At 41.0% G+C, this 17,430-nt stretch overlaps 1 protein-coding gene across 3 annotated transcripts in view; it reads right to left on the bottom strand.

Annotated features, from left to right (window-relative positions):
* RPS6KA3 (ribosomal protein S6 kinase A3) overlaps nucleotides 1-17,430 on the bottom strand; it is a 112,069-nt gene that overhangs the window by 4,461 nt on the left and 90,178 nt on the right. For all 3 annotated transcript variants that reach the window (XM_062182943.1, XM_062182941.1, XM_062182942.1), the window contains 10 exons: nucleotides 17,274-17,338; nucleotides 17,097-17,199; nucleotides 16,571-16,695; nucleotides 13,589-13,714; nucleotides 9,714-9,803; nucleotides 7,113-7,271; nucleotides 6,280-6,441; nucleotides 4,657-4,733; nucleotides 3,644-3,761; nucleotides 491-631 (listed from right to left, as the gene is read on the bottom strand). In XM_062182943.1, the coding sequence (XP_062038927.1) occupies nucleotides 491-631; nucleotides 3,644-3,761; nucleotides 4,657-4,733; nucleotides 6,280-6,441; nucleotides 7,113-7,271; nucleotides 9,714-9,803; nucleotides 13,589-13,714; nucleotides 16,571-16,695; nucleotides 17,097-17,199; nucleotides 17,274-17,338 (1,166 nt within the window). The remainder of the gene's footprint in view (nucleotides 1-490; nucleotides 632-3,643; nucleotides 3,762-4,656; nucleotides 4,734-6,279; nucleotides 6,442-7,112; nucleotides 7,272-9,713; nucleotides 9,804-13,588; nucleotides 13,715-16,570; nucleotides 16,696-17,096; nucleotides 17,200-17,273; nucleotides 17,339-17,430) is intronic.

Below are 17,430 nucleotides of genomic sequence, written 5' to 3'. Positions count from 1 at the left end.
AACAACACAAATGACATCGCAGAGGCACACCTACGAAAATGGGAAACGAAGGCGGTTTTCAGGTAATTTTTCATATGCAAAATCATCTCAGTCACATTCTTCACTTTAACTGACCCCGCCAATGTGGGAGGTTGAGATTCTTATCAGAGAGGACAGGCATGGACTCCTAACAAGCAGTTCTCACTTTTCTCAGGACACATACTTTTTTTTTTCTTAAGAAATTCTTTGACATGAGAGGCAGAAAGATATGCTCTTTAAGTTGGGAAATCCATGAGTTACTCGTCCTGGCAGTCTCCTTTTATGGAGGCTGCCAGAAATTCACAAGTCACTCTTGACCAAGTTTTATTGTTGACTTTTTGGCATACCTCGCCTTTCACACTGCAGCTAGGAAGAGGCTGAAAGGGAAAGGCTGCTGGGGCACCGAGAGGGCTTTCTGGAGTTTCAGGTGGCCTGCCCCTCCTGGAGGCGGTGACCGAACGGTGCCACGCACCTTTACTAGATGTGGCGCATCCTGTCTGTTCAGTTGGTATTGCGGCAGTTGGTCCCAGTGGACGATCCAAGGATGTCTGAGCACGAGAGCAGCAGTCAGTCTCTGATGAGGGTCTACGTGAAGCATCTTTGACACCAGGTCCTATTGGGGGAGAATAAGAACAAATGAAGCTTCAACCTTTTCTCCCCCCTCCTATTTCTATGGCGCTTGATGCTAGTAAACACTCTTCCTTAGCCGTGATGACCCCATGTTTTCTTGAGGGCAGCCTCTTCAGCTCAAAACAATTTGATAAACATGACAACCTGGGGAGAAAAAACCACTCAGGTCTCTGTTTTTGGCTCTCTCAGTAACAGTAATTTTTATGTATAACAAAGGGCCATATTTTCTCTGTCTTTATGTACTCTGGCTCTATTTCTCCTTGGATTTTCTTTCTTTTCTAAAGATTTTATTTATTCGAAAGCCAGAGTGATAGAGAGAAAGAGAAAGAGAGGGAAAATGTGAATATCTTCGATCTCTGTCTGTCGCTGGCTCACTCTCCAAGCGGCCACAACAGCTGGGGCGGGCCAGGCTGAAGCCAGCAGGCAAGGACGCCATCTGAGTCTCCCATGTGGTGGCAGAAACTCAAGCACTTGAACTACGGTCTGCTGGTTTTCAGGCACATTAGTAAGGAGCTGGACTGGAAGTGGAGTAGCCAAGACTCAAACTGTGTACCACGGAAGAATTACTGCTTTATGGGGTGATCTTTAAATAGAAAAAATCTGATAACTGCACTGCTACACAGTTTTAAAGCAGTTCCACAATACTCAGAGAAAGCCTACAATCCTGAGCTCAAGCCACAAGGATTTCCACAATCTGGGTTCATCAAGTACCTTTGTCCACGCACTCTGCACTAGTCATATCAAATGCCCCTCCTGCAGGCATTCTGCTATTCTCATACTATCGTCATCTATATGTATGTGCTACTTTTTCAGCTTGGGACAGACAACATCTTTCTCCTCCTCAAGTGTACATGGCAAACTACGTCACTGCTTCTACAAAGTTTTCCCTGAAATCCTTCTGACTGAGCATCATCTGTGAACTTCTTTAGTACAGAAACTGTTCTACTGTTAATAGTACATGGGAGCTGCTGGCGCCGTGGCACAGTGGGTTAACACCCTGGCCTGCAGTGCCGGTATCCCATATGGGCACTGGTAGCTTTGGGATCCGCAGGGAGGGAAGGCCTACACTTCCGGGAATGGAGAGTTCCTACCTGTACTTCCAGGGAAGAAAAATCCTTGTCAAGGTCCCTGCAGGTGCCTAAAGGTCAACCAATGAGGATCAGACCACCTCAACCTTTAACCCCCATGCCCTGAATCTATAAAAAGAGCTCTTCCAATCTCTGACGCACGACTTCCCTGGCCCCTGCTCTGTTGGGACCGGGGAACCTCGCCCGGGAGCAGAACCCCAATAAAAGCCTGTGAATTAATTGATTCGTTTGCCTGGGAAGATTTGTTACGCGCCGGACACCTTGCAGGCACTGGTTCAAGTCCCAGCTGCTCCACTTCCAATCCAGCTCCCTGCTATGGTCTGGAAAAGCAGTAGAAGGTGGCCCAAGTCCTTGGGCCCCTGCACCCATGTGGGAGACCCGGAGGAAGCTCCTGGCTCCTGGCTTCAGATCGGTGCAGCTCCAGCCATTGTGGCCATTAGGGGAGTGAATCATCGGATGGAAGACTTCTCTCTCTCTCTCTCTCTCTCTCTCTCTCTGCCTCTCTTCTCTCTGTATAACTCTGACTTTCAGATTAATAAATAAATCTTTAAAAAAAAAAAAAGAATGGTGCTATGCTGTGCATATCCTTAAAAAAATAGTACATGGGATACTATACTGTGCAGGTTCTGGTTTTCTCCCACCTAGACTGTGAGCTCCCTGAGATCAGGAATTCTATCTTCATCACATACTTTATCTCTGGGGCCTTCATTTATTAAACATATTGTAGGTATTAAATAATGGCATTACCAAAAGAAACAAGTACCCAGAGAAATGATTATCTGGTTTACGGAATTTTATTGTGAGAAAAAGACAAAGCCAACATTTCACTGTAAATACAGCTATAAAACCCAGTATTTACAGACATTACATTTGTTAACTGAGTTTCCACACACGATGCCAAAAGAATCTATATAAATGTTTGCTGTCTTCCTTTTACTTATAGAATCAGCTCAACTCAAGCTCCTGCCTCTAAAAAGTCATCATTTTTACTAGCATGAGAGCATTTCAAAAATTTCATGGAAAATGTAATTAAAAGATACGTTTGCTTTGGTGTAAAAGTTCTAAAATGTATGCATAGGCTCTTCGTAATAAGCATTTACATAAAGTTTTTGAAGACATCATGTATGCATGGATTTCAAAACTTTTTGTACCAAAGTAAATTTACCTCTTACTTCCACCTTTCCACAAACTTTTTGAAGCACCTCATAGGTTTCTTATCTCCTCTATGTGTTTCTTATTTTGAAGTGGAAAATTGTAGTCTTTTCAAACAAGAAAGTTCTATAAATAAGGTGAAAACGGAGCAGAACGGGAAAGCAAGTCAGGGCTGATTAGGAAATGGCAGAGTTTTTTCTGTGAGAAGGACTTTTCAAATCGATTTCAGGTAAATGCTATCAACTCATGGCACTGCTTACTGTGAAAAAGGCGAGACCTCTTCCTTCATAATATGAATACAAAATAGAAAATGATGTATTTATTTTGGGGAAGGAAGGTTTTGGAGTCAGATACGTAGTTTGAGGCACTCAACACATACCTGGTATGTAACCATGGACAAGTTTCCACTAAAATTCAGGGCCTTAGCTTCCTTCTATGAAATGGGGATGCTACCATATCTTCTACAAGGTGGTCATGAGGGTTACATGAGGTAATGCAGATAAAGTGCGGAGTGAGGCACACAGTAGGCAGACAAATCATGAAGACTATCACCATTACTATTCATCATGTTTGTGTCTGTAAGAAAGAGCTTTAGATGTGTAGATAATAAGGCAAAACTAATGTCTTCTGGGTAATGAAAGAACTGATCCATTTTTGAGTTCAAATTATACATAAGTTTTGAGCTGATAGCATTTTTCCCACTATGGCTCATGAAAAGTTACTCTCTCAGAGACTTGTAAGGAAGTCATGCTTACCTTTGCTGTGTCTGAAACGGAATTCCAGTAACCACCACTGAGTGAGAATTTTCCGCTACCTATTCGTGCCAATATTTCCTCTGGTGTGTCATCAGGACCATTTGCAAATGGAGTGTAGCTAATTTATAATAAAACCAAAATTATAATGAATAAAACTTGTTTTTTGGTTGCTGATCTTTACATTTATTTACACTGTCCAAAAGTAATCTGTACTCAGTCAATGTAACACTTTACTGAAATCTACCAAAGCAAAAAATATCTCATTAAAATAAAGATCCATAAAGCACCAGATAAAGGGATAGGGTTATAAAATATTAGATTTCATATATATAATATAAATATTTTATGATATAAAACATTATAAAAGAAAGAGCCCATATGGGATGCTGGCGCTTCAGACAGCAGCTTAACCCACAACACCACAGTACCAGTCCCATGTACACTTACGACATAAAAAAAGTAAAAAAGAGGTATGGAAAAATCAATTTAAGACCTCAAGACATTAATATATTATATCATAAAAAAATCAGTAATGATAAAGATATAAATGTAGTACTACTGCAGGAAAGTACACATTAGTTAGCTTGAAAAAACATGGAAAGAAAGATATTACAACATGAGGATTAAAAATAGCCATCTGGATTTTTTTTTTTTTTTTTTTGACAGGCAGAGTGGATAGTGAGAGAGAGAGACAGAGAGAAAGGTCTTCCTTTTTGCCGTTGGTTCACCCTCCAATGGCTGCTGCGGCCAGCGGGTCTTGCTGATCCAAAGGCAGGAGCCAGGTGCTTCTCCTGGTCTCCCATGGGTTGCAGGGCCCAAGGACTTGGGCCATCCTCCACTGCCTTCCCGGGCCATAGCAGAGAGCTGGCCTGGAAGAGGGGCAACCGGGATAGAATCCGGCGCCCCAACCGGGACTAGAACCCGGTGTGCCGGCGCTGCAAGGCGGAGGATTAGCCTGTTAAGCTACGGCGCCGGCCAAGAAGAAATGCTTTTAACACATGGCATACACTTACCCAGTAAGCATTGTATAGAGGAGGACACCAAGACTCCATATATCACAAGCAGCATCATAGCCTTGTCGCTTTAAAACCTAGAAGAAGCAAAAATGTAGTATTATGAAACCCCATTGTTGTTTTTTAAGATGCCAGGTGAAAAGCTTGCATGCCGGGCTCCAGCTTTCTTCTGATGCAGACCCTGGAAGATGGAGGCGGCTTTGGGGATTGAACCTTTCTCAAACAAATAAAATTTTAAAAATCACACTAACGTAATACAGATGGTATAGTACAAAATAATATTTTTGTAACAAAAGTGTGTCTGAAGTACCATAGGCATAAAGATGAGGAAGCCATTTAAAAATTATTATTTTTTTATTTATTTGAAAGGCATACAGAAAACTCCCATCTGATGTTTTACTCTCCAAATGTCCATAAAAGCTGGGGCTGGGTCAGGCTAAAGCCAGGAGCCCAGAACTCCACATGGGTCTCCGAGACCCAAGTATTTGAGCCATCACCTGCTGCCCTCCAGGGTGCATACTAGCAGGAAGTTGGATTGGAAGCTTAGACTTGAACCGAAGGACTCTGATATGGGATACAGACATCTCAAGTGGTAACTTAACCACTGTACCAAATGCCTATCCCATATTTATTCTTTTAAAAAAGTTTTTAACTTGGCTGGTGCCGCAGCTCACTAGGCTAATCCACCGCCTGCGGCACCGGCACCCTGGGTTCTAGTCCCGGTCAGGGTGCCGGATTCTGTCCCGGTTGCCCCTCTTCCAGGCCAGCTCTCTGCTGTGGCCCGGGAGTGCAGTGGAGGATGGCCCAAGTCCTTGGGCCCTGCACCCGCATGGAAGACCAGGAGAAGCACCTGGCTCCTGGCTTCGGATCAGCGCGGTGCACCGGCTGCAGTGGCCATTGAGGGGTGAACCAACGGAAAAGGAAGGCCTTTCTCTCTGTCTCTCTCTGTCTCACTGTCCACTCTGCCTGTCAAAAAAAATTTTTTTAACTTATTTACTTACTTAAAAGGTAGAGAAACAGGAAAAAGAGGCACAGAGAAAGAGAGACTGACACAGAGAGATCACCTGCTGCCTTCCTATGGTACTCATTAGCAGGAAGCTAGAATTGGAGTGGAGCCAGGATCTGAACCCAGGCACTCTGATATGAGATGCAAGCATCCAAAGTGGCATCTTAATCCATGTGCCAAATGCCCACTTTGAAAGGGAAGGCTAGAAGCTAGCTAGTCCACTCTCATGGGACCTTTAAGTTAAGACTTCAGCAGCTAAAGGAAGGAGGTGTGGGAGAGTAGAGGACATTCAAAGGGCAGAAGCAAGAGGGCAGAACAGCTCCTGTGATAGGCAAGGAGTGGTCAGAACTTCACCTAAGGAATACTAGAGAGATACAAGGGCTTTTATAATATATTGTCAAGGAATTCAGATTTTTCTCCTGATTATTTGTTCAATAAGCCTTCAGTTAAAGAATTACTAACTGTTCTATATTAAACACAACAAACAAGGTTTTTTTTCTGTATCTTTTAGGATGCAGGTACCACAGGAGGCTTAACCTTCTACACCACAGTGCCAGCCCCAACAAACAAGTTTTAAAAGATATTGAAATATTGTAAGAAAACTCTCACACGATTACCTCTGGTGCAACAAAATTTGCAGTATAACAGGGAGTCATGAGAAGACCATTTTCTGCTCTCAGCTGTTTTGCAAAGCCAAAATCACAAATTCGAATAGATTCTGGATTACCAGATTCATCCACATAAAGAATGTTGCTAGGTTTCAAGTCTCTGTGAACCACCTAATTGAAATACAAATGAAAGAACTGTATTAACAATGCATTTCTATTACTCAAAATTCTTTATTCACAAATTGTCCAGCAATTCACTTGAAATGATGACTGCTGAGCTTTAAATTATCCCAACATTACAAAATGCTGATAACATAAGCTAACTCTAATATATATCTGGGGAGAGGAGGAAAAGAGTAATATTTACTTACTTCCTCTTTGTCTGAGTAATCAAGTTAAGGAGAAATGCAAATGGTATTAATATCTATCTACATGTTAGTTACTCATTTAGCAATATTTAGTCTATCATGTGCCACAGTGTTATCCTTTTACATGAGAATATAAACCAGGATTCCCTGGTTCTGCTTCTAACCTCAAGTGGGCCTGGTTTTCAAGGGTAGAGAACAGCCTAGCAGAAACTGTGTTATGTTTTCCAGGTCAGAATATCTCATGCACTTTTTCTTGGAAAGCATAAGAATTAAATTCTTATGCTACATAAATAAGCTAGGACTTCCAAGTAACATTTAAAGCTCACTGGGAGAAGTTTATGCAGAGGACAACCCGTAGATTGATTAAGCTAATCACGCACAAATAACTACATGTATAATTTTAGCTCAAGAAAAAGGTATGTGCATTTATTTATGCAGACATACACACACACATAAGCTGTTAGGAAGACTTACCCCTTGTGCATGAAGATATTCGACGGTTTTGGTTATGGTAAACAGGACAGCACTGGCTTCTCGTTCAGAGAAAAATTTCTGTCTAAGAATTTTATCCAGTAATTCACCTCCTTTCATAAGTTCTGTTACTACATACACATATTTTCCATCATCATATACCTATAAAATTTGACATCACAATGTAATACATTATTTGAAGCTTTATGTGTACCTAAAAGAAAGGTTAGCATATTAAGTGGAAATTAAAACATTCAAGATAAATTTTACTTGCCACAATTAATGGATGATATAACATTTGTAAACAATTTTATACACCTAAGAATATTAAATGAGGAATTGATGGGATTGTCAGAAAAATAACCTGTAATTTCCTTCTGTGAAACCTAACTCATGGCAATCCAAGTAACAATGGGCACTGTACATCAATGAAGGGGTCCTGAACTTCTGCTCTTAGGGTTTGTTCCCTTCTCGATCTCTTACTATCTACGGATAATGACAGAGACAAGCGTAGAGGTAACACTCTTGTGATTTCCTGGAATTTCTGCAATGACAGAACTTCTGTATTGATATACACAGAACTAATCAGTTATTCTGGTTGTGATTAAACCAAGAATTAAGGAGAAGGTTAAGTAGCAAGAAGAATTCCATCCAAACATACAGAGGTGTATCAGTGAACCTCTAATGTAGAGACATAAAGCTAGGTGGCATTTTGGACTTGTACTCCAGGCAATGCTTAATTGAAATAACCACTGTATTATTCAGTTCTGGGGCCAGTGTTGTGGCATAGTAGGTAAAGCCATGGCCTGGGAACCAGGCATCCCATAGGAGCGGGGCACCAGTTCGTTGTCTGATCTAGCTCCCTGCTAATGGCCTGGGAAAAGCAGCATTAGATTGCTCCTCCAGTGTTTCAGTCCCTGCCACCCACATGGGAGACCTGGATGTAGTTCCAGGCTCTTGGCTTCAGACAGGCTCAGAACTGGCCAATGCAACAACTTGGAGGAGTGAACCAGTGGATGGAAGATCTCTCCGTGTCTTGCCCTCTCTCTATCTCTGATTTTCAATTAAATAAATAAGTGCCAATCACCATAGTGTTACTGGAAACCTTTATTTAGTTTCTTAAGAGGTATCAGGTACTATATATGTGCTGGGGTCCCAAATATGCAGAAAACAAAGGATCTGTCCTCAAATTTTTAATTTTAGTAGAGAGAAACATATATGTAATTAAAAGTAAAATGTTGTAGATACTGTAATAAAAGTTTGAGGGTAACTTTAGAGACCAGAATTTGAAATGAAGGAAGGAACTATGATGGAAAAAAAATACAAAAATCAAAAGTGACAACCTATGCAGTTTCCAAAGTAAGGCTACGGTTCATTTTTAATTTTCTGTTGGATTCTTAGAGAGTATGTTAATTAAAGAGACACTTATGTTTGCTTCATAATTTAATGTGACTAAGTTAGCATTCTTCATCTAACAATGAACAGTGATAAATTAAACTGAGGAAACTGGAGTGTTGATAACAACTAGATATGGTCTTTGAGCCTATGTGAACTCTATCAATAAGAGAGGACTTGGGGCTGGCGCTATGGTGCAGCAGGTTAAAGCCCTGGCTTGAAGCGCCGGCATCCCATATGGGCGCTGGTTCAAGTCCTGGCTGCTCCTCTTCCGATCCAGCTTTCTGCCTGGGAAAGCAGTAGATGATGGCCCAAGTCCTTGGGCCCCTGCACCCGCATGGGAGACCAGGAAAAAGCTCCTGCCTCCTGGCTTCGGATCGGCGAAGCTCCGGCCATTGCGGCCATCTGGGGAGGGAACCAGTGGATGGAAGACCTCTCTCTCTGTCTCTATCTTTCTCGGTAACTCAGTCTTTCAAATAAATAAAATAAATCTTAAAAAAAAAAAGTTTAAAAAAGAGAGGACTTAATACTAGTTGGGGAGTTCATGTCCTTTGCCAAGACTCTGTTGTAATAATAAAAGCCACAGGAGACATAGGTAGTAGGATAACAAGACAGCCCTGGAAAAGGATACCTCACTAGTCCTGGGGGTAGCAACAGGCAGGGCAGGCCTCTTGGAAGAAGTGGTAACTTAGTAAAGTCTTAGATGTGTGCTATTCAGCCAGGCAAGGAAGGGAAATGGTGTGTCCAATCACTAAGGGAACCATACCCTCAAAGAGCAGCATGAGAAAGTGAAGCATACTCAGAAAACTGTACACACAAGAGCATGGCTAGAGAACGTGGTGTGTGAGGAAGTGTGAAAACCACCAAAGTAGGCAAGGGGCTGAGGGCCAGGAGTATCATCTGCAGGCAGGGAGTTAGATCTTTCAGGAAGTAAAGTGAAGATAGCTTGGGGAACATGGGAAGAGTAAGACTATTTAGTACTGAATATCAACAGTAATATTAATACTGAACGTTGTACCATATGTCTAAGTAAATGCTGATGCTAAAAGCAACAGCAGAATTACTTTTTAAAGCAGAAGTAGAAAAATTATATATTTCCTTTATAAATGGTACTAAACTTACTACATTAAGTTCTACCAAATGATATTTGGGAATATTCCAAATTTTGAGACAACTTACTCAAAAGATCCCCATGAAAGATCTACTTACATCCTTTAGAGTAATAATGTTTGGGTGCTGTCCATAACGGAGAAGAATTTCAATTTCCTCAGTTGGATCTCTCTTGCTTTTATCAATAATCTAAAAGGTAAATATTGGTTACAAAACACCATGAACTATATGGTTGTCAACCTTAAAATAGCTATGGACCTGAGGTATTACCTTATACAAATACTGAAAGTATGAGCCATTTATCAATCAGTTTTACTCAGCTACCTGGCCAGACTATGTCATTAAAAAGTCAGTTGTGGGGGGGCTGGTGCTATGGTGTAGTGGGTAAAGATGCCGCCTGCACTGCCGGCATCCCATGTGGGCACCAGTTCGAGTTCTGGCTGCTCCATTTTTTTTTTTTTTTCTTTTTTGACAGGCAGAGTGGACAGTGAGAGAGAGAGAGACAGAGAGAAAGGCCTTCCTTTGCCGTTGGTTCACCCTCCAATGGCCGCTGTGGCCGGCACACCGCGCTGCTCCGAAGCCAGGAGCCAGGTGCTTCTCCTGGTCTCCCATGAGGGTGCAGGGCCCAAGCACTTGGGCCATCCTCCACTGCACTCCTGGGCCACAGCAGAGAGCTGGCCTGGAAGAGGGGCAACCGGCATAGAATCCGGCACCCTGACCGGGACTAGAACCCGGTGCGCCGGCCAGCTGCTCCACTTCTGATCCAGCTCTCTGCTATGGCCTGGAAGAGTAGTGGAAGACGGCCCAAGTCCTTGTGCCCTGCAATCACATGGGAGATCCGGAAGAAGCTCCGGGCTCTTGGCTTTGGATCAGCCCAGTGCCGGCCATTGTGGCCATCTGGGGAGTGGATCAGCGGATGAAAGACCTCTCTATCTCTCTGCTTCTTCTTCTCTATGTAACTCTGCCTTTTAAATAAATAAATAAATGTTAAAAAAAAATTAGTTGTGGGGGGCTGGTGTGGTACAACGGGTTAAGCCACCACCTGGAATGCCAGCATCTCATGAACGAAGGTTCGAATTCTGGCTGCTTCACTTCTGATCCATTTCCCTGCTAATAATGTACCTAGGAAAATAGTGGAAGATGCCCAGAGTATTTGGGTCCAGCCGCAGCCATTTGGGGAACGAACCACTGGATAGAAGATCTATCTCTCCTCTCTCTGTAACACTACCTTTCAAATAAGTAAGTAAGTAAATAAATAAAAAGAAAGAAAGAAAGAAAGCCAGTCTTATAGATGGAAAGCTGTGAATTCTAACCTATGAGGTTATATTCCTACCAGGTCTCTACAACGTAAGTTTGGAATAAGTTTAAAACTTGACTAAAGACTCAAAAGCTTCAAGAGAAGGTATCAGCAACGCAGTTAACATATCTTTTCCTCCATCCTTGAATGTCATAAACATCTGGGAATTTAGTCAATTTCTTTTTGCTATCAATACAGATAATTAAGAGCTTTTTGTTTATATAACACCATCACCAGCATCTGCTTATTGAATTAGCTTTGCTTCATATAAATCATATAAATGCTGTAATGGAATATCCCATTAGTTGTAAGCTATTTATAAAAATTAATAGCTAAGTAGAACTTATTTTTGAAGCTAGGCAGAAAACTTAGCAGAAAAACCACACCTAGAATTTTCCTTGGCTAGAATTAAGTTTAATTATTGTAATAAAACCCTTTAAATCACTAGTGTAGCTTTTTAATCCCTTTATGTCAGCTGCTTCTTAAAAATATTGCTCGATGTTTTGTTTTGTTAAAGTAACATGACATTTTTAAGAAGACGAGTTTTACTTGCAATTCAAAGGGTCGTCTGAAACAAATTCTGTGATCTTTGCATACTCAATTGTAAAACAGCTTAAAAATTAATGTGTGAATTAAATACCCAAACACTCTAGCAACCTAGAAAAAGAGCTTACAACTCTCACTACGAACCCAATCATTTATCTGAAATGGATTTAGTTGTAAAACAGTTCTGTATTTGGAGAACAAGGAAGACAAACACAGGTGTCCACTGTAATCAACTGCAAATGACAGTGTGGAATTTGGCAAATGGATGATTATGAGTTGCATATGGAATAAGCTAATTCAAGAGAGATGATCTGGGACTAAGCTTTTGAAAACAAGAACACTCAGGGAGGTGCTATTTTTGGCAACATTTTCTGATCTGCTAATCTGAGGCTCAGAATACATTATCTTCATGATTTATGCTTGTGGGGTCCACATTTGTAATAATTTCAATAGAATCCAGTTGTGTTGGGATTGGTTTTATGAATCTAATTTAAATCACAAGAATCTACAAATAGCTTGGAGGTATTCTGAAGGCTTTGGGAATACTGCTTCTGGTTTCTGTAATCCAAAGGGGGCCTAAGACGTTGCTGCTTTTTCAACATGTTTATGGAAAAAGCACATAATAAAACTTGCCCACCAAGTACATTATTCCTCTTCTCTCCTTTCATGTAAGCAATTTGGAAATTTCTATGTAATCTGGAGAAAAGAATAAGAGCAGAGAAACTTAAGTGTATTTCTATGATTCATCATTGTATGGGGCAGAAAGCCTTATGGACAATGAAGACTTTCTAAAGTAATTACATCCAAGTTTAGAATAATAACAATGAATGTCACTCTCTCACTAACTAAACATGAGCTACCCATATTTATGAACTAGTTCTAAGGTTCCAGGTAAGTTGAAATCTACAGACATGATTTGAATTGCTTGAGATGGGAAAGCAGAGGTTACTACCTTAAGAATTTAAAAGGCAGAGACTTGAATATACTATTTGTTCACTTATAGCTAATGGTCTAAATTCAAACTTTTTCACAGAGCTAGGTGTCTTGGTTTTTGGCTCTTTTAATTTCACCAGGTATCTCAAAACAGACATTTTCATGAGATACCTGATGAAACTGAAACAGCTAATAGTGATAAATTTTATGACAGTGGTTTTAATTCTCGTATTGGTTCACAGAGCCTTTTAGATATGAAGGTATGAACTTTTTGTCAAAAAATATAAACATACACAATTTGTTATACAGTTTTAGAAATTTTCTGACACCCTGACCAGAAAATGGGCACTTTCAAGTATAAAAGGGGTATTATTAAAAATCATATGAAAAAGAAAATCATGTCAGGGGCTAAGTGCCTGAGTTCAAGTGCCGGCACTGCTCCCAATTTTGGCTTCTTTCTGATGTACACTGTGGGAGGCAATACATGATGGCTCCAGTGGTTGGGTCTCTGGCCCCCATTTGGGAGGCCTAGATTGAGTTCCTGGCTCATCTCCAGCAATGGTCAGCATTTGGGGAATAAACCAGCAGCTGGGAACACTGTCTTTCTCTGTCTCTCTGACTGGTCAAATAAAAAAGAAATTATGGGGTTGGCACTGTGGTATAGTGGGTAAAGCTGCCACCTGCAGTGCTGGCATCCTATATGGGCGCCAGTTCAAATTCAGGCTGCTCCTCTTCTGACCGTACTCCCTCCAACAGCCAAGGAAGGCAGTGGAGGATAGCTCAAGTGCTTGGGCCCCTGCACTTGTGTGGGAGGCCTGGAGGAAGCTCCAGGCTCCTGGCTTCGGATCGATGCAGCTCTGGCTGTTGTCATTTAGGGAGTGAACCCGTGGATGGAAGACCTCTTTCTCTCTCTCCCTCTGCCTCTCTGTAACTCTGCTTTTCAAATAAGTAAATCTTTTTTAAAAAAAGATATTATGTGAGGCATACTGGGTATATGGCTACTTCATTTTTAGGCTAGAAGGGGGATCCATCCTTCTAGATCTCTGAAGATCCCTAGTCAGATATTTAAATTTACACTGACTTTTCATAACAAAAGGTTTAACACAACAACAACAACAAAGAGTGTAGTTCTCAACTGGTACTTACATGCATGAGTAAGAACTGTGAGAGTTGTATTTTAAATGTAAAAAACATTTACCTTCACTGCAAACTCCATGTTTGTGGCTTTATGTATACATCTCTTACAAACAGAGTACGATCCAACTCCAATATCTTCTTTTACTTCATATCCATCAGTAAACTGGATACTGTTCCTGTGCAATTGCTGCAAATGAAATGATAAACTGATGAAGAGTTCCGTACTTTTTCTTTTTAGCATACTTCAAAATAGAGGAATACGTTACTGAGTATGCATTGCTGATATTAACTAAAAATAGAAATGAGTATTAGTAAAAATAAATTATAGCACTAATTCTTTACAAGGGCACTTTAATAAGTTTCTACAATAAAATGTTCAGCAAGAAATATACATTTAAAACCACTTTTTTTTTTTTTAAAGATTTAGTTTTATTTGAAAGGCAGAGTTACAGAGAGGGGTGGGAGAGAGATCAATCTTCCATCTGCTGGGTCACTCCCCAAATGGATGCAAGGGCCAGGGCTGGGCCAGGCCAAAGCCAGGAGCCCAGAGTTCTTCCGGGTCTCCCACTTTGGTGCAGGGGCCCAAGCACTTGGGCCATGTTCCTCTCCTTTCCCTGGTGCATTAGCAGGGAGCTGCAATTCAAAGTGGGGTAGCCAAGTCTCGAACAAGTGCCCATATGGGATGGCAGCCACAGCTGGCAGCTTTATCCACTATGTCACAACACCAGCTTTCAGAACGCTTATATTAAAAAGAAGAAATTGGTGGGGCCGGCACTGTGGTGCCACGGGTTAACGCTCTGGCCCGAAGCGCTGGCATTCCATGTGGGTGACCCATCTGCTCCACTTTCAATCTGGCTCTCTGCTATGGCTTGGGAAAGCAGTAGAAGATGGCTCAAGTTCTTGGGCCCCTGCACCCACGTGGGAGACCTAGAAGAAGCTCCTGGCTCCTGGCTTCAGATCGGCACAGCTCCGGCTGTTGCGGCCAATTGGGGAGTGAACCAGCAGATGGAAGACCTCTCTCTCTCTCTCTCTGTGAAACTCTTTCAAATAAATAAATAAATCTTTAAAAGAAGAAGAAACTGGGGCTAGCATTGAGGCATAGTGGGTAAAGCTGATCCACTCTCAATCCAGCTCCCTCTTAATGATCTGGTAAAAGCAGCAGAAGACGGCCCAACTCTTTGGGCCCCTGCCACCAACGAGGGAGATTTGGATGAAGTTCCTGGCTCCTGGCTTCAGCCTGCTTCAGCCTGGCCCAGCCCTGGCCATAGCAGCCATCTGAGGAGTGAATCAGTGGACTGAAGATTTCCCTTTCTCTTTCAAATCGTAAATAAGTCTTTAAAAAAAAATAAAGAAAAAAATTGAATATGTACACCAGAAAAAGCAGAGTTACTTGATAAGGGGTCCATAGCTTTCTCTGTAATTTTGCCCAATTTGACTTCTGACCTGGTTCTAGGCTTCTGAAGTACCTTTGCAAATGAGAAGTCTAATGTCTCTGGTATAGAAGAAAAAGATTTAGGAGGATTCAGAATTAGAATATGTTCATTACTGTCTCAGATGTATCACTTACAGACTGTGTAACCTGTTGAGGATTAAATAAAAATGGTGTAACATCATTCTGGACTTTCTGTAGTCAAATTCCCTCTTTTCTTACCCTCAGATCACAGTTTTATGCAACTTCTGTTGAAGAAGCTATTCATGGGTTAGGGACAAACAGTGAAATTATTGGTTCCATAAGAGGCTGAGAAGAAAGTCATGCTGCCCTTAACTTTGCTGACATGAGACTCTCCAGACCTATGAGCTTTGTACAGGTTAAAACTTGAATTCTGTAGAATAGGTTTGTGGTTTCTATTTTAGGTATAGAAATTGTAATTTAAAAACTTTCCATATATTCACGTGCTTACTTGGTTAAGGGGACAGACTATTCATACTTCAACATGAGTTTTGCTTAACATTGAAGTTGGTTTTCTTGGATAGCAAAATGAATGTCTCACACACACAAAAAAAGCTAAGAGCAAAAGCAACTTAATCATGAAAACACTAATTATATCTTAAAAACAATCCAATACTTCAAAAATTGATGCCATTCCCTCTCTGATGAGAAAGATGAATTAAATTTATATTTCTATAGCATTAGAATGGGAAAAAAATCAATCTAGTAGATTGTAGTACTTGTGTTCCTATAGCAATATGTACCAGTCCAGTCTCTTGTTATACACTTACCCTTTCCCCACTGCCCATTCCCATCCATATACCTACAATCTGCCCCTATGGCCTATTACCTATTTTTTTTTTTGCCAATTCTGATAAACAATAGGAAAAAGAAGCATGAGGTACTCAGCCACTTCTTCCTAATGACAGTGGGGGTTCCAAAGGAATGAAAATGCACAACTATTATATGGCATAAAGGAGCCAGGAGACCTTAATCCATCACAGCTGGACAAACAGAGTCAGAGGATAAAATAAACCAGGCCTCACAAACACTGAGGCACAGGAGGCAGAGAGGCAAGGCAGTGATGTTTATCTCTATTTTTGTAAAATTACACTTTCAAGTCACATAGACATCCAGGATTTTGGTTCATGTAACCTTGTCAATGACATATGAAAGGAATTTCTAAGAGTAATATTAGGGGCCAGCACTGTGGCACAGTGGATAAAACTGCCGCCTGCAGTCCCAGCATCCCACATGGGTGTGCCAGTTTGAGTCCTGGCTGCTCCACTTCTGATCTAGCTCTCTGCTATGGCCTAGAAGAGGAGTGCAAAATGGCCCAAGTCCTTGGGCCCCTGCCCCTGCATGGGAGACCCGGAAGAAGCTCCTGGCTTCGGACTGGTGCAGCTCTGGCCGTTGCGGCCATCTGGAGAGTGAACCAGAGGATGGAAGACCTTTCTCTCTCTTCCTCTGTGTAACTCTTTCAAATAAATAAATAATTATTTACAAAAAGTAATATTGATACAAAGTGTATTTCAAGCTGTCCAGCTCATGAAATATATTTATACAATGGACATTTAACAATTCAAAATTCAAAATTATTAGGCACGCACTCACTTGAACAATTGAATGTACACCAACTGTCTGCATTGCTTGGCTTTCATCGTCTGAGGTAATAGCAACAAAACTGAACCCCCGAAAGAGCTGGTGTGCATTAGCGCTAGGTGGAATGCCAGGTGAATCTGAAAAGAGTAAAAAGTTGTATGAAGATTCCTTTGAAAGCTAATTACATACCGACTGCAGTCCAGGATGCCTCAGTACTGTATTGGATATGATCTGATCACTTACTGCCACAACACTTCTCACTTCGTTCCCTCAGGGACTAGAAAACAGCCAATTCATTTGAGGAATATAATAAATATTGGTACTGGGTTAATGGTATTCAAATATTAACCCTATCCCATCAAATTTCCCAGAATGAAGGAAATTGTCTTTATCTGTGCTGTCCAATACGGTAGCCACTATACACATGTCAATACTGAGCATTTCAAATATGCCTAGTCATCTTGGAAAACATTTTCTGATCAACAAGACAAACATGTATTCACTTTCTTATATTTGGGTTTTCATGTTTTCTCTTTACCTTTGGGAGTTTTTGCAGTAAACTCAGGATCAAAATAGAATGTATCTTCAGGCCTACCAGTTGCAGGTTTAAAAGGTGGATGAATTTCTCTCCTATATAGTTTCTGGAGAGAAAAAAGAGACTTAGACATGTGTTAATTATACAAATATTTCAAGCAAAGTTTCATTCCATACTTACATTCCAGTCTATTGTTGAGAAAAATGAATGTCGCTTAATCTCTTCAACTCCATCTGGTCCTGCGCCTATCAAAAATGGATTGGGAATTTTTATTTCAAGGATAAATGTATGTGAAAACATTGCACAGAGTTTTAATACTTGTATGAACATTTAACAA

The sequence above is a fragment of the Lepus europaeus genome, chromosome X (genome assembly GCF_033115175.1).
Source record: "Lepus europaeus isolate LE1 chromosome X, mLepTim1.pri, whole genome shotgun sequence".
NCBI classification, from domain to species: Eukaryota; Metazoa; Chordata; class Mammalia; order Lagomorpha; family Leporidae; genus Lepus; species Lepus europaeus.
The sequence above is the reverse complement of the archived record's forward strand: the minus strand, read 5'-3'. Positions and strand labels throughout refer to the sequence as shown.